Here is a 20,042-nt window from a genome sequence, read left to right as displayed (position 1 = left end):
TTTAAGTAGTATTCTTACAGCTATCAGTGATGTTCTACTACTAGAACTTGTAGTCTGCTTCTAGATTGAAGTTTCAGCATGTAGGGAGCAACTGCTGTAACTCTATCCACAGTAATCTTTGTTCCAAAAATAATTTGCTATTGCTTTAAGGTTTGCCAATATATAATTTTCTCTAGTCCACTTGATAGGCTGCACTTAACTATAGAAATTGGGAGAATACATGGAAGTGCCTGGATTTTTCTTACATACAGTGTATTGAAAATTTAAGATGTTTTTTATTGTTGGAGATCTTTTAAAAAATGTTGGTTACACCTAGACCTTTGTTTGTTAAGTACTTTCTGCATAGAAACTCTTGAGAAATTAGGGCTTATTAAAGACTTATGCTTGCTTATATCTAGTTTGGATCAAGACTGAGAGCATACAGAGTTCTTGTTTATGCTCATAATTAAAACATTGTTCTTTCCCCACCCCGTTCTGCCATAGCTCTGTTTTAATTTTGAGAAAACTGTGGTCTCAGCTGGAAATTCCAAGGGCCTTGCTGTTTGGTGATAGCACAAGAAGTTCCTGTATCAAGGAAGCCTGTTTTGACAGTTCTGATTAGATATGCATGGCAGCAACTCTTCAGAGAGTCTTGCAGTCTTAGAAATTCCTGTGTCAGTGTAGGGTTGAATAGCTTCTGCTTCCTTGGGGAGGACACACAAACACACACACATGAAGAACAGCTGGATATACTTGTCTGTATCCTTCTGTCCTAACAGACTGAGTCAATGAGTGTACAGAACAGTAGTAGACCCATAAACTAACAGGTCTTTTTTCCACTGTGTACAGTCCTGTTGAAGAAAGAGCACTAAAAATTTTCAGGTGTGGCCAAAAAGTTTTTTTCTTTATCTTGTAGTATAAGAGCTAGTGGGCACTTAAAAAAGGAGACTCAGTGTAGGCTTTGTTGTTGTTGAGTTGTTGGCTAATGTTTGGAATCTATTGCCACAAGAATAGTGTTTATTTCTGAAAGTGATTGCACAAATTAATTGGAGAATAGTCTATCCAGGCTATTAAACATGAACTTGTCCCACTGTTTCCAGGAGGTGGAAGTTGGAAAGAGACTAGGGGAGTACCAGTAGGAGCTTCTTCTGTCAGTTGATGTTGGCTCCTATTGGATGTAGGATGTTGAAGTGGAGGGACCTCTGATATGATTCAGGATGTTTACGAAGTCATTAGGAAATCCAAGTTTCTCACATTTCATTCATTTTAGCAAAATGACAAGCCTAATGACCAAGAGCTATACAATTTTATCACTGGATATTGTAATTTTTTTTCTCTTCCTGAACAAGGTCTGGTTTATTTTGAAGCAAATCAGATTCTGTTCAGCCTTTTGGTAAAACTCTAATGTGTTCTGCCTGTAGGTGCTAAAAGTGGATGGTGCGTACGTTGCTGTGAAATTTCCAGGCACCTCCAATAATGCAAACTGTCAGAGCAGTTCTAATTCTGATCCTGATCCTTCCTCTCTCCTCCAAGACTGTAGACTGCTCAGAATAGATGAACTGCAGGTATGTGTTTGGGAAACATGGAGGAAACAATCAGTATTTTGAAGTGTCAGCCCTATGTGGGCTTAATAGCAGCTTAAAATTTCACATCTGTTTTCAGGTCGTAAAAACTGGTGGAACTCCAAAAGTTCCTGACTGTTTTCAAAGAACACCCAAAAAGCTGTGTATTCCTGAAAAAACAGAGATCCTAGCTGTAAATGTAGATTCAAAAGGTAAGCAGGACTTCTACCCTGTGAGTTCAAATCTGTTGGTTCCTTTATTACCTGTCTCTCATCCAAGTGAAGAACATCTGCTTTCAAAATGACATAAACAGGTGCTTCCATTGATATAAGTAATTTCTTGAAAGCACTTTAGTTAGGCGTTCTTTTACTGGATGCCATCCATAAAACACATTCACTTTTTTCTTCATGTTCCTCTTTTGAAGGAGTGCATGCTGTTCTGAAAACTGGGAACTGGGTTCGATACTGCATATTTGACCTTGCCACGGGAAAGGCTGAACAGGAAAATAATTTCCCTACCAGCAGCATTGCATTCCTGGGTCAGAATGAGAGAAGTGTTGCTATTTTTACAGCTGGACAGGTTTGTGGTTTTGTGTCTCAATCATTTAACCTCATTGCACTTCACTTCTGTCATCTTTGAATGAGATGGTACAGCCTTCTAAAAGACTTTTCCAAAATCTGGCAAAGAAATGGTTTTTCAAACAGGTTATGAAAAACTTGCTGCTACCTTTAATATTTTGATGCACAAGGGGAATAGCAATCAACTTATCTAAGCACATCTTAATGAAACTCTACCTTGTATGTAAAAAAGGGGGGAAAGGTGACAGAATGGCTCTTGGATTAGTATCAGCTTGTTATCTAGCTGCATTTTGGAATGTGATCTAGCTATATTTTGGAACTGGAACAGATATAAATCCTCTCTTGAGAATAAATGGAAATACTAACAAAAAATATTAATCTGTTTTTGACTGAAAATACAGATTCAGTAAAAATGATTGAGGTTTTGTGCAACTCTTCCACAAATGTGCTATACTTTGTTTAGGATAATTGAAGGAAATGTCTTTTGCAAAATAACTGAATTTGAATGTTTCATTTCAGTATATTCAACTTTAGTTGCAGCATGTAAGTAAGCTAAAAGTGTAGGTACTATTTATTTCACTGGTAGTGTTAATTAATGTCATGAGGAAGATACTTTAATAATATTTATTATGTTAAGCACATTTCAGGCATTTGCAAAAGGGACTCTCCTATCTTATGTTGCACCACTTGTAATTATAGGAGTGAGTGTCTTAAATGAGAATCTTGGGTAAACTGTTGTTGTTGGCAGTCAAGAAGAACTGGACCTTTTGGGAAAGATAACATTTATAAATTGTGGAGACTTAATAATGAAACTTTTTTTTCCCAAATGTAGGAATCACCTATTATTCTTAGAGATGGAAATGGTACAATCTATCCAATGGCAAAAGATTGTATGGGTGGGATACGAGACCCTGACTGGCTTGATCTTCCACCTATTAGTAGTCTTGGAATGGGTGTTCATTCCTTAACAAATCTTCCTGCTAACTCGACCATCAAAAAGAAAGCTGCTATTATCATTATGGCTGTTGAGGTAAAGTATTTTCTCTGCTACCAAATTATGTGCTTTTTTTTTTCTCTTGCTTTTATGAAGTTAAGCGTAAAGCAGCTTAATGTTTAGATACTGGTTTGTATTTTCAGTATTTAAAAGAGCTGAAGATTCTTTTAGAAACATGAAAACACCAACAAATCTGCTAAGTAAAGTGAGAGATCATTTTTGAAGGGTCCATGACTTCTGTATCAGGGTTTTAATTAATAAGGGTTTTTTAGGCATTGATTTTCAAATGTTTACCTTTTTTAATCTACTAACACTGTGCAATTTCATTTGTGTCATGAGTGCACAGTTCTTCTCAGAGATCCAACAACTTGGTTGGATTCCTGAGAATGAAATATATATGTATTTTAATTATTTATTTGGAGAATGCACTAGGAAACTAGGAGAGGAAAGTGGAGGTTTTTTGATGTTTTTTCACTCGAATCACCTGTAGAGTTCTGTCCTCATCAGTGATGTTGTATGAGTAGCTCTGCGGTGAATTCATGTCATACTTGTAAAATTTTGTCAGTAATTTGTTAGCTCTGCTGTGTGTTCTGCTGCCACCCAGAGGTCCTCTGTACCTGTTAGACTGAGATTGATTTCACAGTGAAGTAGTATTCCATCATTGTGGAAAAACTGGTTGTATATGGGGTGAACCTCCCAGATTTTCAGCTTCTAATCATTAACTTCTCAGCACATGAATCACTTACTTTAAAAGAACTGGGTCAGAATTTGTTCATGTAGATCCTTAGGCTTTTTCATTTTTTCTACATTTCTTTTCCTACATTACATGGAGCTATGAAATGGAAGTAATCTATCTTAAGAATCCAACTTTGAAGCCAAAGGAATGTTTTTGTGAGCCTAATGGATTCTGCTGCTCTGTTCCTTTTGCTTGTCTGTGCCTGAATGCACACAACTCTGTTCTTAACAGTGCTATAGTTGAGATAATGCATATTGTGAACAGCTTCTACACTGACTTCTAGCCAGTGTTGGAGATGAAGACTTTCCTATTAATTTCAAAAGTAGATGAAAATTAGAACTGTTTATGGAGCTTATTTGTACCTTTTGTGCTTTGTATTTCTGAAATGTCCTGTTCTTTTGAGTACAGAAACAAACATTGATGCAGCACATTCTTCGATGTGACTATGAGGCTTGCAGACAATACCTGATGAATCTTGAACAAGCAGTTGTCCTGGATCAGAATCCACAAGTGCTGCAGACGTTCCTTGGCCACAGATGTGATGGAAACCGTAACATTCTGCATGCTTGTGTGTCTGTATGCTTTCCAACCAGCAACAAGGAAACAAAAGAGGAAGAGGGTGAGCTCAACAATATAATGAAAATAATTTGAAAATAATCTTTTCAAGAAAATGTGAAATAAAGGCTGCATCCTTCATATATGGGTATATTAAAATTTAGCACCTGAAATATGCCCTGGCTTTTCAAATGTGCTGAGACAACATTTTTATTCTCATAAGGTATTATGAGAATTTTATAAGAATTCAATAGTTAAGAGCACTAAGCTGTTTTTATTGATAGTAAAAACTTGACATTCACATGTTAATTTTAGATGAAAAAAGTATTTTATATCACTATTTTATATCACTTTTATATCACTAGTATGCCCTTTCACTACTTTTTTACATCACTAGTAAAATTTATGAGAAATAGTATTTAATAATTTTGAAGTGTTCTAGTATATGTTAATACCTTCACTTAGAAATGCTGCTTGTCATTGATATGTATTAAGAAATGTGGAAAAATGACCTATTAATGCCAGTTACTGACACCATTTTAGAATGTCTGTTAAATACTGTTACGTAAAAAGCATGTTAACAGAACAAGGTTGCTAAGTCAAGCACTCAGAAATTAGGGAATGCAGAATTAAGTTTACCCACGTGCTGTACACGGGTGTGCATTGTGAAATGGTCTTTAATTACACCGTCATACTATTTTTTCCACAGGACTACCTCATTCAGTGCACAAGATGGACGGTGCTCACCGAATGGGTAGCTATTCAATATTTCTTTTTATCCTCATCATTCAGTGTGTGGCCCCATTCCTTACTCTTGCACACCATACAAACCCTGCACTGAATAATGAATGAACTTCCTTGTGGGATTTTTGTATGGTGCTGTCATTGAATTTTAGTCATTTATAGACCTTAATTGTTCCTCATATCCCTATTTATAAAATGGGGGTGATGTGCAGCTTTTTCATCTCTTGCTTGGAGTTTTATTATAGCTTGAAGTTTTTCTGTATTTAAAGATATTAACTAATTTTGAGCGTTCTGTTTTAGAAGCCTAGGGCCTGATTTTGAGTAGGTGTTACTTCAAAACACTGAATTTTAGAACTGAATTAATTGTGGTTTTAGCTGTGCTGTGAATGTTAATTATTTCTGTGAGTCAAGCACCTTTTAGAAATGAGTAAAATGTATCATGATCATCTGTATCATCTGTTTCACAAAGTTCTGTGTGCTGATAGATGTGGCAGAAATAGGTTCCAGTTTTCCAAAGTGATGTTCAGTGGCATTAAGCACAACACAGTGTTTCCTCCTCTCCTTCCCAAGCTGTTGCTGCCTTACTGCTCCCCTCCCTACTGTTGCAGCAAGCAAGGCACAAACAGCCTGCTCTCTGTCCAGCCCTTCATCTTCAGTGTGTCGTCCATCCTGTGCACTGATTGAGGCAGGGGTCTTGCTCCTGAGTGCAGGGTGGGTGGGGTGACAAAACAACCCAAAATAAAAAACCCAAACTCAAAAGAACAAAACCTAACTGTGTAACTAAAGATTGTCTTACCATAAGTACATAAGGAAGAAATAAGGATGCATAGGCAAACTTAATCTGACTTTTCCTATGAGTGCTTGTCTTTGCAACCTTGACATTTTTTTTCAGTAAATTCATTTGGGTGTAATTTAACTTTCTGAAAAATGAAAAAAAATGAACCTGATAGACTTGTAATACTCCTCTGCCTCTCTCTCTCTCTCCCTCATAAAACTTGTCCTTGAAGGAGATTCATATCTTTAGATTCAGGTCACATTTATCTTCCACTGTAACTTTTAGTGGTGTATTAGGACAAGCTTATTTTCTGTTTATCAAATGGAGGGAGTAGTGACTTATGTTAGTGTTTGTCAGTTACATAATTGTCTCTTAAACTTTAAAAGAAATTTGATTTAGAAGTAAAGGCTTCAATTTCAGACATACAGATATGATGTTTCTTAACAATTTCAGAATGTAGTGCCACTTCCCAGCTAGTACCTGCTTGAGATTCTTCACTCTCGTTCATACAGACTTCTTCCTAAGTGCCAGAAAGGAAATATTGAGGGCAGGGATAAGTCTTTTTTTTTTTTTTTTCCCTTCTCTCTTCTCCCACATCCTGTGCCTAGTTTTGCTATAGCTCCTGTAGGGTTGGATAACTGATAAATGCATTGCAGGAAAAGTGGGCTCAGACCTGCACGGCTAGGGGAAGGCTGCTCTGTTCCTGTCAATTGATATCTCAGCCTTGCTGATAGAAGGGATCTTGGGAAAAGCATGTCTAAAAGAAATGTCCAAAGCATGTGAAATCATTAAAAAGTTGTGATACTAAATTTCAGCTGACATCTCTGCTTACATAAAAACTGAGGGTTTTTGCCTGAAGAACTGAGACCGATACCATTAGACAATAGAACAGCAAATCGCCCATTAGAGCCAAAGCATTTACAATTAATGGTTCTCCAAAAACAAATGCTAACTTTGTAAGTGGAACAGTGGAAATTCAGCTCCACATTACTTTTCTCCAGAACAGGTAAAACCTGTGCTGCAGAGAATGGTTGTATTGCTTGAGGGATCACTCTCAAGAGCTGTGACCCCTTGTGTGAGGGGTCCAGAAGTGATGAGTCATGAGTTATATGAGAGCTAGTGGGTATGTGAAAAGAATACAGCACAAATACGACGGCAATTCATTTACAGCTATGAATCAACTTGTAGCTAGGGACAGAAGAGTAGTATTCTGTCACTGCTAACTGTTTAATAGTTGTCTGCTTTGGGTAGTTGGTGATCTTTGTCTAAGCAGCCTGCACATGCTTGTGAATAAGCAAAAGCTAGGATCTCTTTTACTTATGGTAGTGATGAGTAGAAGTATTTAAAGAATAAACTTACCATGACAGCTGACACACACTGTCAGATTACCTTATTCTTTCATTCTTTGAATGAAAGGTATTAATAGTGTTTCCTGTGAAAAAAATAAAAGGAGGGGTAAAGAAGGAAGCTGTCTAGGCATTTTTAATACTATCACTGGTGGAAATAAGTGTGCAGAGAATGGTGACTCTTCAGTTTGAAGAGCCTTTGAGACATGTCCTGAAAGAGCGATCAGAGTCATTTTAAGGAAATACTTTTCTTTATTCAGAAATATATATGTTCCATCTAGTTTGTACCAAAAACTGTTTTTTTAAAAACACAGTGTTCTGTATCTCACTTTACAAAATTTGATCTCAGTATGAGTAGAACCTGTAGGTATTATGGTGCTTAGGGTTGTAGATGTTGGAAGAGATGCTACTTCTTTCTGATGTAAACTGATTGTACTGCCTTCTTACATTCCAAGTTCCAGTTCTCCTAAGCATGATCATACCTAGAGTGTGTATATTACAAACCAACACATTTGCATTGTTCATGGATGCTCACTGTGAAGTGTGGTTTGTTTGTTTTCTTGTTCTCCTGGTCTGGTGTTTTGGTGGTTTTGTTTGTTTGGTTGGTTTTGTGTGTTTTTAATTGCTGGTTTTGTTTGTGTTTTATTTGTTTTCTTTTCTTTGGTTTTTTATCATTTTTAAGAAGGCTTTTTTTAAACCTTGACTCAGCAAGGAGTGTCTGGAGTTGGTTACATGATAGGACCCTGTCTGTTGATGATACTGAAAACTTGTATACAGAATCATTCTTAAGCTCATCCAAAATTAACATCTGTATATGAACCTAGTCTGTCTCTCAAAATGTAAAATTAATAATAATAAAAAAAAAGGGACATTCCATATTTTATACTCCTTTCTTATAATTGTCCCAAGTAATATTTTAGCACTGACGCTTTTCTTAATTTTTCAGAAGCAGAGCGCTCTGAAAGGAACACGTTTGCTGAAAGGCTCTCAGCTGTGGAAGCTATTGCAAATGCCATCTCTGTTGTGTCAAGTAATGGCCCAGGAAACAGGGCAGGATCATCAAGCAGCAGGAGGTAAACTAAATAATGCTTTCTTCTTGTCTTCTGTATATTCATTTCTGTATTAACTACCAATCTGTTATTAATTCTTTCCTTTGGTCTAGTCTAAGAATCGATCTCTGTTGCTAGCTTAAAATTGGGTTTCACTTCTTTAAGCACCAAACTAGAGCTCCGGTGGTCTTTTGAACCTTTTTTCGTGTAAGAACTAATGGTGGGATGTTTCTAAACTAATCTTGTTTTCTGGGGTTGTTGCATTGTCTGTCAGTTGTGAAATGTAAATGTTCCTCCTCGTGGGGAAAGGGAATTTGAGGATAAGCTCTAGTGTTCTTTACTGAGAAGTTTCAAGTATCACAGAACTACTGTGATAGTGTCCAGGCTTATTTTAAGAGAATTTCTGAGGGGGATGGTCACTTAAGCAGATGAATAATACTGAGACCAACATAACACCACTGGGGAAGAATTTAAGTTGATTAATTTTATTCTAAGCAGTCATTAAGAAGAAATTCCATCAACACCCATTTTTTATCCTTTCATTAACCTCTTCTTGTAGTTAGATTTTTAAAAGCAGTAACAACAAGAGCAAATCCTTGCAAAAGCTTAACACTCCTGACAATGAGCTTGGGCTGAAAGGAATGTCAGATAGTTATAAGAATGCCCATCAGCTGCTGCCTGCAAGAGGCAGTGCTGTGGTGCCTAGGGATGTGTTTGGGCTCAGATCTGACTAGAAGCATTGCTGAGTGACTCTTCTTCCAAGGCTAAAACATTCCGATGCAACAAAATGTAGTGAAAAATACCTCTTGGCTCATTCTTATTTATGCTGACATAAAATGATGATAAGAGGAGCTTGTTTTCCTTTTTCAGTGTGAACTTTTTCTTCAGTATATTCTAATTGTAAATGAAAATGAGAGTATTTCTGCCTTGGTTTTGTTTTTAGTTTGAGATTAAGGGAAATGATGAGAAGATCCTTGAGAGCTGCTGGATTGGGCCGACATGAAGCTGGTGCTTCATCAAGTGATCACCAGGACCCAGTTTCTCCACCAATAGCTCCTCCCAGCTGGGTTCCAGATCCTCCTGCAATGGATCCAGGTAAGTCTGCTCAATATCACATTAGATTGTAGAAGAAGAGATTTGGTAAAGAAGCAATGGCTTTTAAGGTGAATAGTAACTTGTTTTACTGTCACACTGAGATCAGTCCTATGCCACTGAGGTAGCATAGTTCAAGGAGATAAGTTTAACAGTTTGTTGAAGACTTAACAGCTGTTTTTAAATCCAGTATTGCCTTTTTAACGCTGGTGACAAACTTCTGGGAAGTCTGCTTTGTAATGCTGAGTTACATTACCAACGTTTGTGGGAAAGATTACCAGTTAAATTTGGAAAACCTGCAGTGTGTTAGACATTGCAGCAAGAGCATGTTGTTAGGGATGTTTTTATGTATTGATATACATCCTGCTGTTCTGTTTACTGAAAGATGGTGACATTGATTTTATCCTGGCCCCCGCTGTGGGATCTCTTACCACAGCAGCGACTGGCACCGGCCAAGGACCCAGCACTTCCACAATACCAGGTGAGGACATACTGCTTACTCAGTTGTGCTTTTGAATGAAAATTATCTCAAAAGCTGTCTTTGCTTGCACAGACTTCTGCATATGAAAATGCCTCTTAGCAGATGAAGATTGGATTGAAGCAGAATTTCTCAAGTGTGCAGAAAGTAAATGAAGCACCATAGTATGTTTTATGTAAAAATATACATGAAGAGTGACAAATATGTAAAACTATGGAAATGAGCATGAAATTGGGATTACCCTCTGTATTTCAAATATAATTTGGAACTGAAATTTACAGTACTTCAGTGAAGTATTGCTGAAACCACTGAATAGTCAAGTTACCAATTTTTCACCCCAGTGAATTACTTGCTTTTAGCAGGAAGTCATTTTTTGAGGAAAAACTGTTTCTCTGCAATTTTATTTTCTTACTACAGGTCCTTCTACAGAACCGTCTGTAGTGGAATCGAAGGATCGGAAGGCAAATGCTCATTTCATTCTGAAATTGCTGTGTGATAGTGTTGTTCTACAGCCTTATCTTCGAGAATTGCTGTCAGCTAAGTAAGGATTTTCATGAGTTCTCACTGTCCTTTGTAATGTTCTATTACTTTAAATCAATTACATAGAAGCTTTTAAAATAGGTTGCATAAAGTCCTGTTAGTTAAAATTGAGAATATAACTGTATTTTATCCTGCCATCCTTAAAAAGTATGCCTGTTTCAGAGAATTAAACAAGAGTGCTTATTCACTCTGTGGTTTTTCTGTTTGCACACATCAACAGGGCTAAGTTTTCATATATTTGCATCCTATGTCTCCTGTTACAATGAAAAAAAAATCAGTATTTTAACTGGTCTGTTGGTGTTTTTTTGCTTAGGGATGCGAGAGGCATGACACCATTTATGTCAGCAGTTAGTGGCCGGGCATATCCTGCTGCAATTACAATTCTAGAAACTGCACAGAAAATTGCTAAAGGTACAGTAGTTTTAGTAATTATTAGTGTGTGGTTGTCTTCTAAACTTTGGCATGTGTGCAGAGTCATTACTAACACTGTAGATTGCTGCATGTTTTGGAAATGTTGCTATTATGAAGTATCTTTCTCTTTTGCACTTTAAATGTTGCAATAGATTTCTATGAATATTATTGCTTTTGTGTTCTTTATAGTATTTTTTGTCATTTCATTGCTTTAAAAAACAGTGGATTAGGATACTATTTTTTGATAGCACAAATGTATCACATGGAACTTATTTCTTGAAATTGAAAAAACCTGATATGATACAGTAATATGCCAAGCTAGATCCTGTTCCTGAAAAGACTTATATACAAACAAGTATTTTCTGAATCTCTTTTACTGTCAGTATTTAATTTTTTAGGAGAGATATGTGAAATTGAATTGAGGGAAAAACTTGAGCACCTTAGACCTTGTCACACCAGAGTTCTGCAGGACTTTGTGTGGGACAAGAATACTCCTTTTAAGAATATAGTCCATAATCCTTCAAAATGATGATTCATTGAATTGATTAAAATATTAGTGAATTTAAAACTGGGGAAGACATAATGGTTGTGTTTTTCAGTCAGAAATTCCATAAGAACTAATGTGACAAGCAGAAAGTTTTCTCAAAAAGCTCTAGCAGGTTTTATTCCAACTTCTAATGCTGTATGAGATTTTGTAATGGCAAGCATCTGCCAAGAGTGGATTCTTTTTGTGGGCTTTTTTGTTTTTTCTTGGGGGTTTGTTTTTAATGCTGTTATTCTGTTATTTTAGCTGAAGCAACTTCCAGTGAAAAAGAAGATGATGTGTTTATGGGAATGGTTTGTCCTTCTGGTACAAATCCAGATGACTCTCCTTTGTATGTTTTGTGTTGTAATGATACATGCAGTTTTACCTGGACTGGTGCAGAACATATTAACCAAGTAAGCTTTTTTTTCCTTCTTTTTTTAAAGCAAATAAGAATGTGTTTCAACCATATATTGTGTTAGTCTATTAATCTGATTTTTAAATTATTAATTGCATTGTTTAAATTACTGTGACTTTGAAGTCTGATATAGTAACTGCCTCCCCAAACTGCTGTGTAGACTCAAAGCTGACTGTGTTCATCACAACATGGTTGTTACTAGGTGTGGCTTTTCCCCTCTGGCTAACTTTGGCAAGAATTTTGATGGACATGGCTCTTTGAAAACACTGAGTATTCTAACTTAACAACTAAATTTCACTTTCTAGAACTGACCTACTTCAGTTTAGGCATCAATTTAAACAAGTGCAGTTTTATTGTAACTTGAAATAGTGTGAGATTGCAAGCACTGTAAGAAAAAAAATTATGCATAATATTTTTCCATATTTTTTTAGGATATATTTGAATGCCGAACATGTGGCCTGTTGGAATCGCTTTGTTGTTGCACAGAATGTGCAAGGGTCTGTCACAAAGGACATGACTGCAAGTAAGTATTGTGTTCCATTTCTTATAATTAAATCAGTATTTTATGGTTTCCTTTGTTTACTGATACTTAATAGATTTTTTTCATTGTTTGAAGTGTTCCAAACTTAAAGAACAGAAGATTAATTTAATAGTTTTGCATCTACTCTATGAGATTTATTTAATAGGTCAGAAAGAGTAACCTGAAGCGGTTTCATACTTTCTACTTTGTAGTATTTAGAATGAATAAATAATTCTCAAAGTGCATAATATTGTGAGAACATTATATCTAAATAATACTTTGTTTTCATTTTGGGTGCCCCTCAGAGTTTTATGAATCCTGATGACAGATTATTCTTGTGAATTTTAAAAGATATGTAGGATATTAATATTTTAAAAATCAACAAAGGGAAGAGGTGAGCAAACAGTCAAGAAATCTCAGATTAACCTTGCCCAAAGCTTTGTAGCTGCATTTGTTCTGTGTTCTGTGCTGCTGTTACCGGGTATAAAAGTTACAGAATTAATATCCTGGCTATAGTAAGCTAACAAATACAATTATAAAGATATTCTCAGCACCATAACAGTTACTGAGATTTTACTGCATGTCATGAGTATTTTCAGCTTAACTTTCTTGGATGGAGGCTTTTTTAGGGAAGAATAAATTATCTTGGATGAGTTTTACTGAGACTGTATGAAAAGCCATGTAGTGAAACTGCCCTCTTAAGATGAGTGTAGGAATCATGGATGACAAACATAACATGCTGCCACATAAAAAAAAATCTGTATTTCTCTTTTTAAAGCTAGGTCCTAGCTAACTATCAGAAACAAATCAAGAAGGAATCTAAGTGTGTACACCAACACCCTCAGCTTGTGTAGAAAAGATTTGGTATGTTGCTGAACAGTGTTGCAGTTCACTTTTTCTGTTTCTTGAAGGCTCAAAAGAACATCCCCAACAGCTTACTGTGATTGCTGGGAAAAGTGCAAGTGTAAAACACTAATTGCTGGACAAAAGTCTGCTCGCCTTGATCTCCTTTACCGCCTGCTTACCACCACGAATCTTGTTACCATGCCAAATAGCAGGCAAGTTCATATTAGCTTTGACTAGGGCAGAATTTTGAAAATTATTTTGTAAATACATGTGGTGCATTGTATTTCCACTAACAATTTTTTCATTACAGGGGAGAACATCTGCTGTTGTTTTTAGTACAGACAGTTGCTAGGCAAACTGTAGAACACTGCCAGTACAGACCTCCTAGAATCAGGGAAGATCGTAATCGTAAAACTGCAAATCCTGAAGGTAAGAGCTGTTTCAGTGAAATAAATGGCAAATTCCGTATTTCAGTACCTCTTCCTTATGCTTTTTTGGGTATTTTTTGTTCTGTTTTCTGTTTCCAGATTCTGATATGCCTGATCATGATTTAGAACCTCCTCGATTTGCCCAGCTAGCGCTGGAACGTGTTTTACAAGACTGGAATGCACTGAAATCCATGATCATGTTTGGCTCCCAGGAAAATAAAGACCCGTGTGTATCTACACAGAGTTGTTGATGTAAAGTTTGGTCTGGTATTTGGCACCTGCTGACTTACATAAATGTATTTCCTTTCTTTTTGTTTTTTCCAAGTCTTAGTGCAAGCAGTAGAATAGGTCATCTTCTGCCTGAAGAGCAAGTTTACCTTAATCAGCAAAGTGGAACTATTCGCTTGGACTGTTTTACACACTGCCTTATTGTCAAATGTACAGCAGACATTTTGGTAAGCACTCCTAGCCATGTTTTACATGGGTTTTCTGAATAATACAATATTATAAGGTATCTCAGGTCATATGCTTGGAAACTTATTTGAAAGTAACTTCAAGTTAATCTTGGTTTTGTGAATTTATGGTTATGACTATGATCTCCCTTTGAGTCTTAATCTCTCTTGTTTCATGCTCCAAAATTGCATGCAGTTAATGAATTGTAATGGTCTCTTTCTTCAGCTGTTAGATACTTTGCTGGGTACTCTGGTAAAGGAGTTACAAAACAAGTATACGCCAGGACGCAGAGAAGAAGCTATTGCTGTTACAATGAGATTCCTGCGTTCTGTGGCAAGAGTGTTTGTCATTCTTAGTGTGGAGATGGCTTCCTCCAAAAAGAAAAAGTAAGTGGTGAAGATGTGTGTTGATTGTTGGCAAGGGGGAGGTTTCTTTATTGATTTTTTTTCCTCATAAATTGAGTTGATAAAAATCAACAATAGGCAGAAACATCTGAATTATTTTGTATTCTGTAGACAGATTTGGAAAGATGCACAGTAGCTGCTGGTATGTCCTGTAACTTTTTAATACAGTGCTTTTTAAACTTACATGTTTATATTAAACCTTTTGTTTATAGTGTTAAGGTTTTTGGAAATAGATTTTTTAAACATATTAAAATTACAGTATGGTTGTTTGTCAGTAGTAGATTTAGATACCAAGCCTTAGTCTTGAATTATTAATGTTTTTCATTGACTTGAATAGGTACATATTGTTTCTATACTCACAAATGCATCTATTTCTTAAAGTTGATTTTTTGAGAAAAAAATTACAACAATTAATATTACCATCAATTTTTGGGGAGAAAAAATACATATTTGACATTTATCTTTCTGTATTTTTCCCCCAGCAATTTTATTCCACAGCCAATTGGAAAATGTAAACGTGTATTCCAGGCATTATTGCCCTATGCGGTTGAAGAGTTGTGCAATGTAGCAGAATCTCTAATTATTCCAGTCAGGATGGGAATTGCACGTCCTACAGCACCCTTTACCCTTGCTAGCACTAGTATAGATGCCATGCAGGGAAGTGAAGAACTGTTTTCTGTGGAGCCTCTGCCACCCAGACCATCTTCTGACCAGTCTAGCAGGTAAAACTTGTTAAAGCTTACTATATGTTCTTTTTGAAGACTTCTTAAAGGGGGTTTTATTTTGGAGATTTTGTTAGCTTTCCATTAAGTGATATCCAGAGGTCCAAATCCACTTTTTTGAGGATTTATTCTTATATATTTTTCTTTTAAGTTCTAGTCAGTCTCAGTCATCCTACATAATAAGGAATCCTCAGCAAAGACGAATCAGCCAGTCACAACCAGTTCGTGGCAGGGATGAAGAACAAGATGATATTGTTTCAGCTGATGTAGAAGAGGTCAGTTTTCTTTTTTGTACTTGTTTTTTCTTCTCAGTATGGCACACCTAATGCATTAGCCCATGCTTTAACATCTGAACCTGAAATCCATGCATCTGATTTCAAAAAGATGTTAAGTAGTATTTCATGAAATCTTAGAGTGCTGTAAGGATTTTGAATATAACTTTGTAATTTATGTTTTCTATTTAATTTTTCCCTGTTAAAAAAGTTTTAAAGTCTTTCAGCATATGGCAGCTATTATGTAGGTTCTGTTAGAAAGGTAGAAAGTTTTTCAGCAGATAATACCTCTTCTGTGTTTAGAAGCTAATTTTTGGTTTTATAGCCAATTTTATCCTTATAGCATTGAAGTCTAATGTCCAAGGCTGTTTTATTTGTGTATGTGATTTTTTCCCCCACAATACTATAAACTGTATAGCCATATACAAATACTGTGTCTGTAAGTTCACATCATTTTTTGTTCACATCAGTTCTGTTTTGAGGTCATCTTCCTAATATTTGTTTTTATAAATCAAACTTTGTACTCTGACTTGGACAACACATAGATTTTCTGATATTGAAGATAGTCTAGCATAATACTACAATCTCTTTCCAGGTTGAGGTGGTTGAGGGTGTGGCTGGTGAGGAAGACCATCATGATGAACAAGAAGAACATGGTGAAGAAAATGCTGAAGCAGAAGGACAGCATGATGAGCATGATGAGGATGGTATGTATAACGTACATCCTGCACATTTACTGCTTGAGTGAGAAAAACCATGCATAAAAAAAGAAAACCATCTTTGGAGTCACCAGTGATAATCATTTGGGAGATTTGCATGAGTAGAGAGAATCTAAGGCTTCCAGGCTGCTCATCTTACAGAAGGAGATATGTAAAATTAGAGATAACATGTAATAGACAAGTATGTGAACTTTTTCTGGTTGAGGAGAAAATACTAAGTTCCCAAAGGTATCAGATTTTATTATATTCTTGGTTAACAATGTATTTTACCTTTTGTATTTGCTTCTGTAAAATGTCATTAATGGTTGGGCCAGTGTCAAACCATGACAATGGTAGATGTGTTCTCAAAAGCAATTTGAATCCTGGCAAGCTGGTTCTCAAACTAATCACCAAGTGCTAAATTATGGTTGAATATTTTGCAGATAATTTATCAATCCTGTATGAAAATGTTTTAAATTATTATGACTTGTCTTGCACTACTTAGTTTGAGATTAGATGACCCAAAGCTATGATTCAAAAAAAAAAGTTATTTTCTCTTTCTGACTGTGCTTTGTTGTTCCAGTCAATCCATTTGCAATATGGTAAATCTGTTTACTGATTTGCTGAATGTTCAGACATTTCATTCATAAAACTTAAAACTGGAATAGAACCTGTATATTTAATTAGAGTTTTTTCAAGTTTCCAAGTATGCCGTAAATACTAGTTGACAGAGGATTTGGTAAATTGTCCTAGTACCATGTTTATGAAGAGTTGTGGAGTCTTTTGGTTGGAGCGACTTACTTTGAATCCTAAAAGCTTTGTGTGTTGAATGTGCATGTACAGTGCAGAGGGGCTAATTGCTGGAAAATAAGAAAACATACTCCAGGTTTGGGTGGGTGTCTGCACTGTTTTTATGACCCTCCTGTGTATCCATTAACTTCTGCTATGGTAAGCGTGTCTGGTGTTTGTTTCTGTTTTACATGAGTCACTACAGTAATTACAATTTTGTCTTCTAAACATGAGATGTTCTGTCCATTGTTTTTATAGGCAGTGATATGGAGTTGGATTTGCTAGCTGCTGCTGAAACAGAAAGTGACAGTGAGAGTAACCACAGTAACCAGGACAATGCCAGTGGGCGCAGAAGTGTTGTCACTGCAGCTACTGCTGGGTCAGAAGCAGGTACACCACATCTTTTTGGGTCTAATCTAGCTGGTTAAACTTAGATACTAGGAGTAAATACCCTCCTCCTTCCCCAGATTTCCTGTTTTTCCTTTGCTCTAATAGTAAGGTATGTGCAGACTCTTTGGACAAGGAAATGCATTAAGATGTGACCTTCATTTTTTCCTCTTATGGAACATCTGTATGTGTTAGAAATTACCTTGTGCTCTTGTGTAGTGAAATTAAATGTTCTCACTTATTTTTAAGTGTAGAAGTTTAGAACAATGGTATGATTTAAATCAGTATACAGAACCTGAGCACTCTTTGTACAGGTTTTTGAGAGCAACTGCCTAACTGTCCAATTTGGAAACATAATTTTTAGAATTCTTTTCCTAGGGTAGAATCAGTAAAGAATTTTAAAATCAAATTACTTCATAATTTATATTTTGAAGTGTAAGTAATCATACTGCTTTTTCAATACGCCTGTGGAGAATTAGCAGTATGCTATAAGGATAATTTATTGAACATTTTCAGTAGTGGTACTTGAACCTTTTTAGTACAGTGTAGTCTCTCATGAAAGAAATTTGCTATGCTAACATGATACACGTATACATGCACAGGTGTGGAACTGATAGTTATTACTTATTTCTCTCAACAGGAGCTAGCAGTGTTCCAGCATTTTTTTCTGAAGATGACTCTCAATCGAACGATTCCAGTGACTCTGATAGCAGCAGCAGTCAGAGTGATGACATAGAGCAGGAGACCTTCATGCTTGATGAGCCCCTGGAGCGAACCACCAATAGCTCCCATGCCAACGGAGCTGCCCAGGCTCCCCGTTCCATGCAGTGGGCTGTACGCAACACCCAGAACCAGAGGACTGCCAGCACAGCTCCCTCTAGTACATCAACCCCAGCAGGCAAGTCTGAGTGCATTGCGTGCATGAACGCCAGCTAGCTCTGGCTTTGTTCCTTCCTCTGCTTTTGTTAATTCTCTTAAGGATGAAATCTTATCTCTTTGTCATAGTGCTGACCTATCTTGACTGTTCCAGTTCTAGTTTTGAATTTAAAAAAGGAAAAGACCTGTTACAGTTAAGATCTGAGTCTGCTTACTGTAGTTAGTAATTATTTGCTAGTTGCAGTTGTGATGTCAGTAATATTTACAAGTTTATTTCTTAAATCTTGATGAAATCAATCCATACACAAATGACATAGCAAAGATGAAATGAGTTCATTAATGTAATCTCTTCTTTTATGTTTAGCAAGTTCAGCGGGCTTGATTTATATTGATCCCTCAAACCTTCGTCGGAGTGGTACCATCAGTACAAGTGCTGCAGCAGCTGCTGCAGCACTTGAAGCCAGCAATGCAAGCAGCTATTTAACATCTGCAAGCAGCTTAGCAAGAGCATACAGCATTGTGATACGGCAGATATCTGATCTGATGGGTCTGATTCCCAAATACAATCACTTAGTATACTCCCAGATTCCTGCTGCAGTGAAGCTGACTTATCAAGATGCAGTTAACTTGCAGGTAAGAATATGGAAATTTTCATGGAGAAACAGTTCAGTACAGCTGGTGTTCTTTAGGTAAAATTACAGAATTGTTGAGATTGAAAATCACTTCTGCATATTGGCTAGTCTAAATTTCTTTGGGGGTCAGGCTGCTCAGGACTATGTGGTTAGGTTTTGAGTATCTCCAAGGATGGAGATTCCACAGCTGTTCTGAACAACCTGTTAAATGTTTGACAGCTCTCACAGTGAAAAAGGATTTTTTTGAGTTTAAAGGGACTTAGCAAGTATTTCAATTTGTACCTGTTTCCACTTGTCTGTTCACTGGGTATCACTAAGAAGAGTCTGACTTTGTATACTTCATACCTTTTTATCAGGTATTTGTACACACTGGTAAGATTCTCCTGAGTTTGTTTCTTCAGTCTGAAGTGCCCCAGCATTCTTAGCCTCTTCTTATGTTAAGAGAGAGTGTGGGCTAAAGTAGTAACTATGGTTACTTCATTAAATTGGTAGTATTTAATATACATATATTCTTTCAAAAAAAGGAACTTAAGTGGATTTTGTTTGAACAATGTCTGACTGGTACGTAATTAGTTAAGTCAGAAATGACTGTGGATTTCTGCTAGACATCTATTGCCATATTCTATTTGACATGAACTGTTGAGTCTATATAAGAAGAAAGTTAGTAAGTGCCAAATAATTTAATGAGATAAGATTTGTAGAGGTAAATGTACTCTTCATGGTCTCTTCTTTCAGGGACATGGTCATCCTTTCCATGTTATGCACTTATTTTTTATACATGCTCTTGAGTGTTTTTGAAAATTTGGTAACATGCATCTGTAGAGAAGATACATGTCAGACAGCAGTGTTTCCCCCTCATGTACAGACATTAGTTTCAGAGACTGACAAGGCAGGAGGGATTCCAGAGTGTTCAGAAAGTGTGTATCAGCTTGTACCTGGGCATAGTGTATAGGGTAAAAATATATGTACTGAATTTAGTACAGAAGTCAGCTGTCAGAATAACACAGCTGCTGTGTGGGGGCAGGAAATCAAGGGATGCTGTTTTCTGTTAGTAGGGCTGTAGGAAACCTGCTGACAATATATTTACTTGTAATTGAGCCACATGGGGTTTGTATGGCTCTGTTTTCACAGTGTGATGGAAGGAAAAGACTTCTGATTTGGGAGAGGAAGGTTAGAAAGATATTCTGGGATCAAACACTGAGGTAAACAAACAGGGAAAGAAATAAGAGAGTGTA

At 36.5% G+C, this 20,042-nt stretch overlaps 1 protein-coding gene across 9 annotated transcripts in view; it reads left to right on the top strand.

Annotated features, from left to right (window-relative positions):
• The window catches only part of UBR5 (ubiquitin protein ligase E3 component n-recognin 5), an 84,887-nt gene that overhangs the window by 49,340 nt on the left and 15,505 nt on the right, over nucleotides 1-20,042 (top strand). For 4 of the 9 annotated variants that reach the window (XM_079301382.1, XM_079301378.1, XM_079301376.1 and 1 more), the window contains 24 exons: nucleotides 1,401-1,544; nucleotides 1,642-1,753; nucleotides 1,966-2,120; nucleotides 2,952-3,149; nucleotides 4,258-4,468; nucleotides 5,114-5,158; nucleotides 8,216-8,342; nucleotides 9,262-9,413; nucleotides 9,796-9,891; nucleotides 10,306-10,429; nucleotides 10,742-10,839; nucleotides 11,630-11,778; nucleotides 12,212-12,303; nucleotides 13,212-13,358; nucleotides 13,457-13,575; nucleotides 13,674-13,800; nucleotides 13,900-14,029; nucleotides 14,253-14,413; nucleotides 14,914-15,153; nucleotides 15,305-15,428; nucleotides 16,021-16,132; nucleotides 17,171-17,302; nucleotides 17,940-18,201; nucleotides 18,544-18,808. In XM_079301382.1, coding sequence (XP_079157508.1) covers nucleotides 1,401-1,544; nucleotides 1,642-1,753; nucleotides 1,966-2,120; nucleotides 2,952-3,149; nucleotides 4,258-4,468; nucleotides 5,114-5,158; nucleotides 8,216-8,342; nucleotides 9,262-9,413; nucleotides 9,796-9,891; nucleotides 10,306-10,429; nucleotides 10,742-10,839; nucleotides 11,630-11,778; nucleotides 12,212-12,303; nucleotides 13,212-13,358; nucleotides 13,457-13,575; nucleotides 13,674-13,800; nucleotides 13,900-14,029; nucleotides 14,253-14,413; nucleotides 14,914-15,153; nucleotides 15,305-15,428; nucleotides 16,021-16,132; nucleotides 17,171-17,302; nucleotides 17,940-18,201; nucleotides 18,544-18,808 — 3,522 coding nt within the window. Of the gene's footprint in view, nucleotides 1-1,400; nucleotides 1,545-1,641; nucleotides 1,754-1,965; nucleotides 2,121-2,951; nucleotides 3,150-4,257; nucleotides 4,469-5,113; nucleotides 5,159-8,215; nucleotides 8,343-9,261; nucleotides 9,414-9,795; nucleotides 9,892-10,305; nucleotides 10,430-10,741; nucleotides 10,840-11,629; nucleotides 11,779-12,211; nucleotides 12,304-13,211; nucleotides 13,359-13,456; nucleotides 13,576-13,673; nucleotides 13,801-13,899; nucleotides 14,030-14,252; nucleotides 14,414-14,913; nucleotides 15,154-15,304; nucleotides 15,429-16,020; nucleotides 16,133-17,170; nucleotides 17,303-17,939; nucleotides 18,202-18,539; nucleotides 18,809-20,042 lie in introns of all 9 variants that reach the window. The other 5 variants (XM_079301381.1, XM_079301379.1, XM_079301380.1 and 2 more) reach the window with 4 other exon arrangements.

The sequence above is a fragment of the Erithacus rubecula genome (assembly GCF_903797595.1).
Source record: "Erithacus rubecula genome assembly, chromosome: 3".
Lineage (NCBI taxonomy): Eukaryota > Metazoa > Chordata > Aves > Passeriformes > Muscicapidae > Erithacus > Erithacus rubecula.
This window is presented reverse-complemented; position numbering and strand designations above follow the sequence as displayed.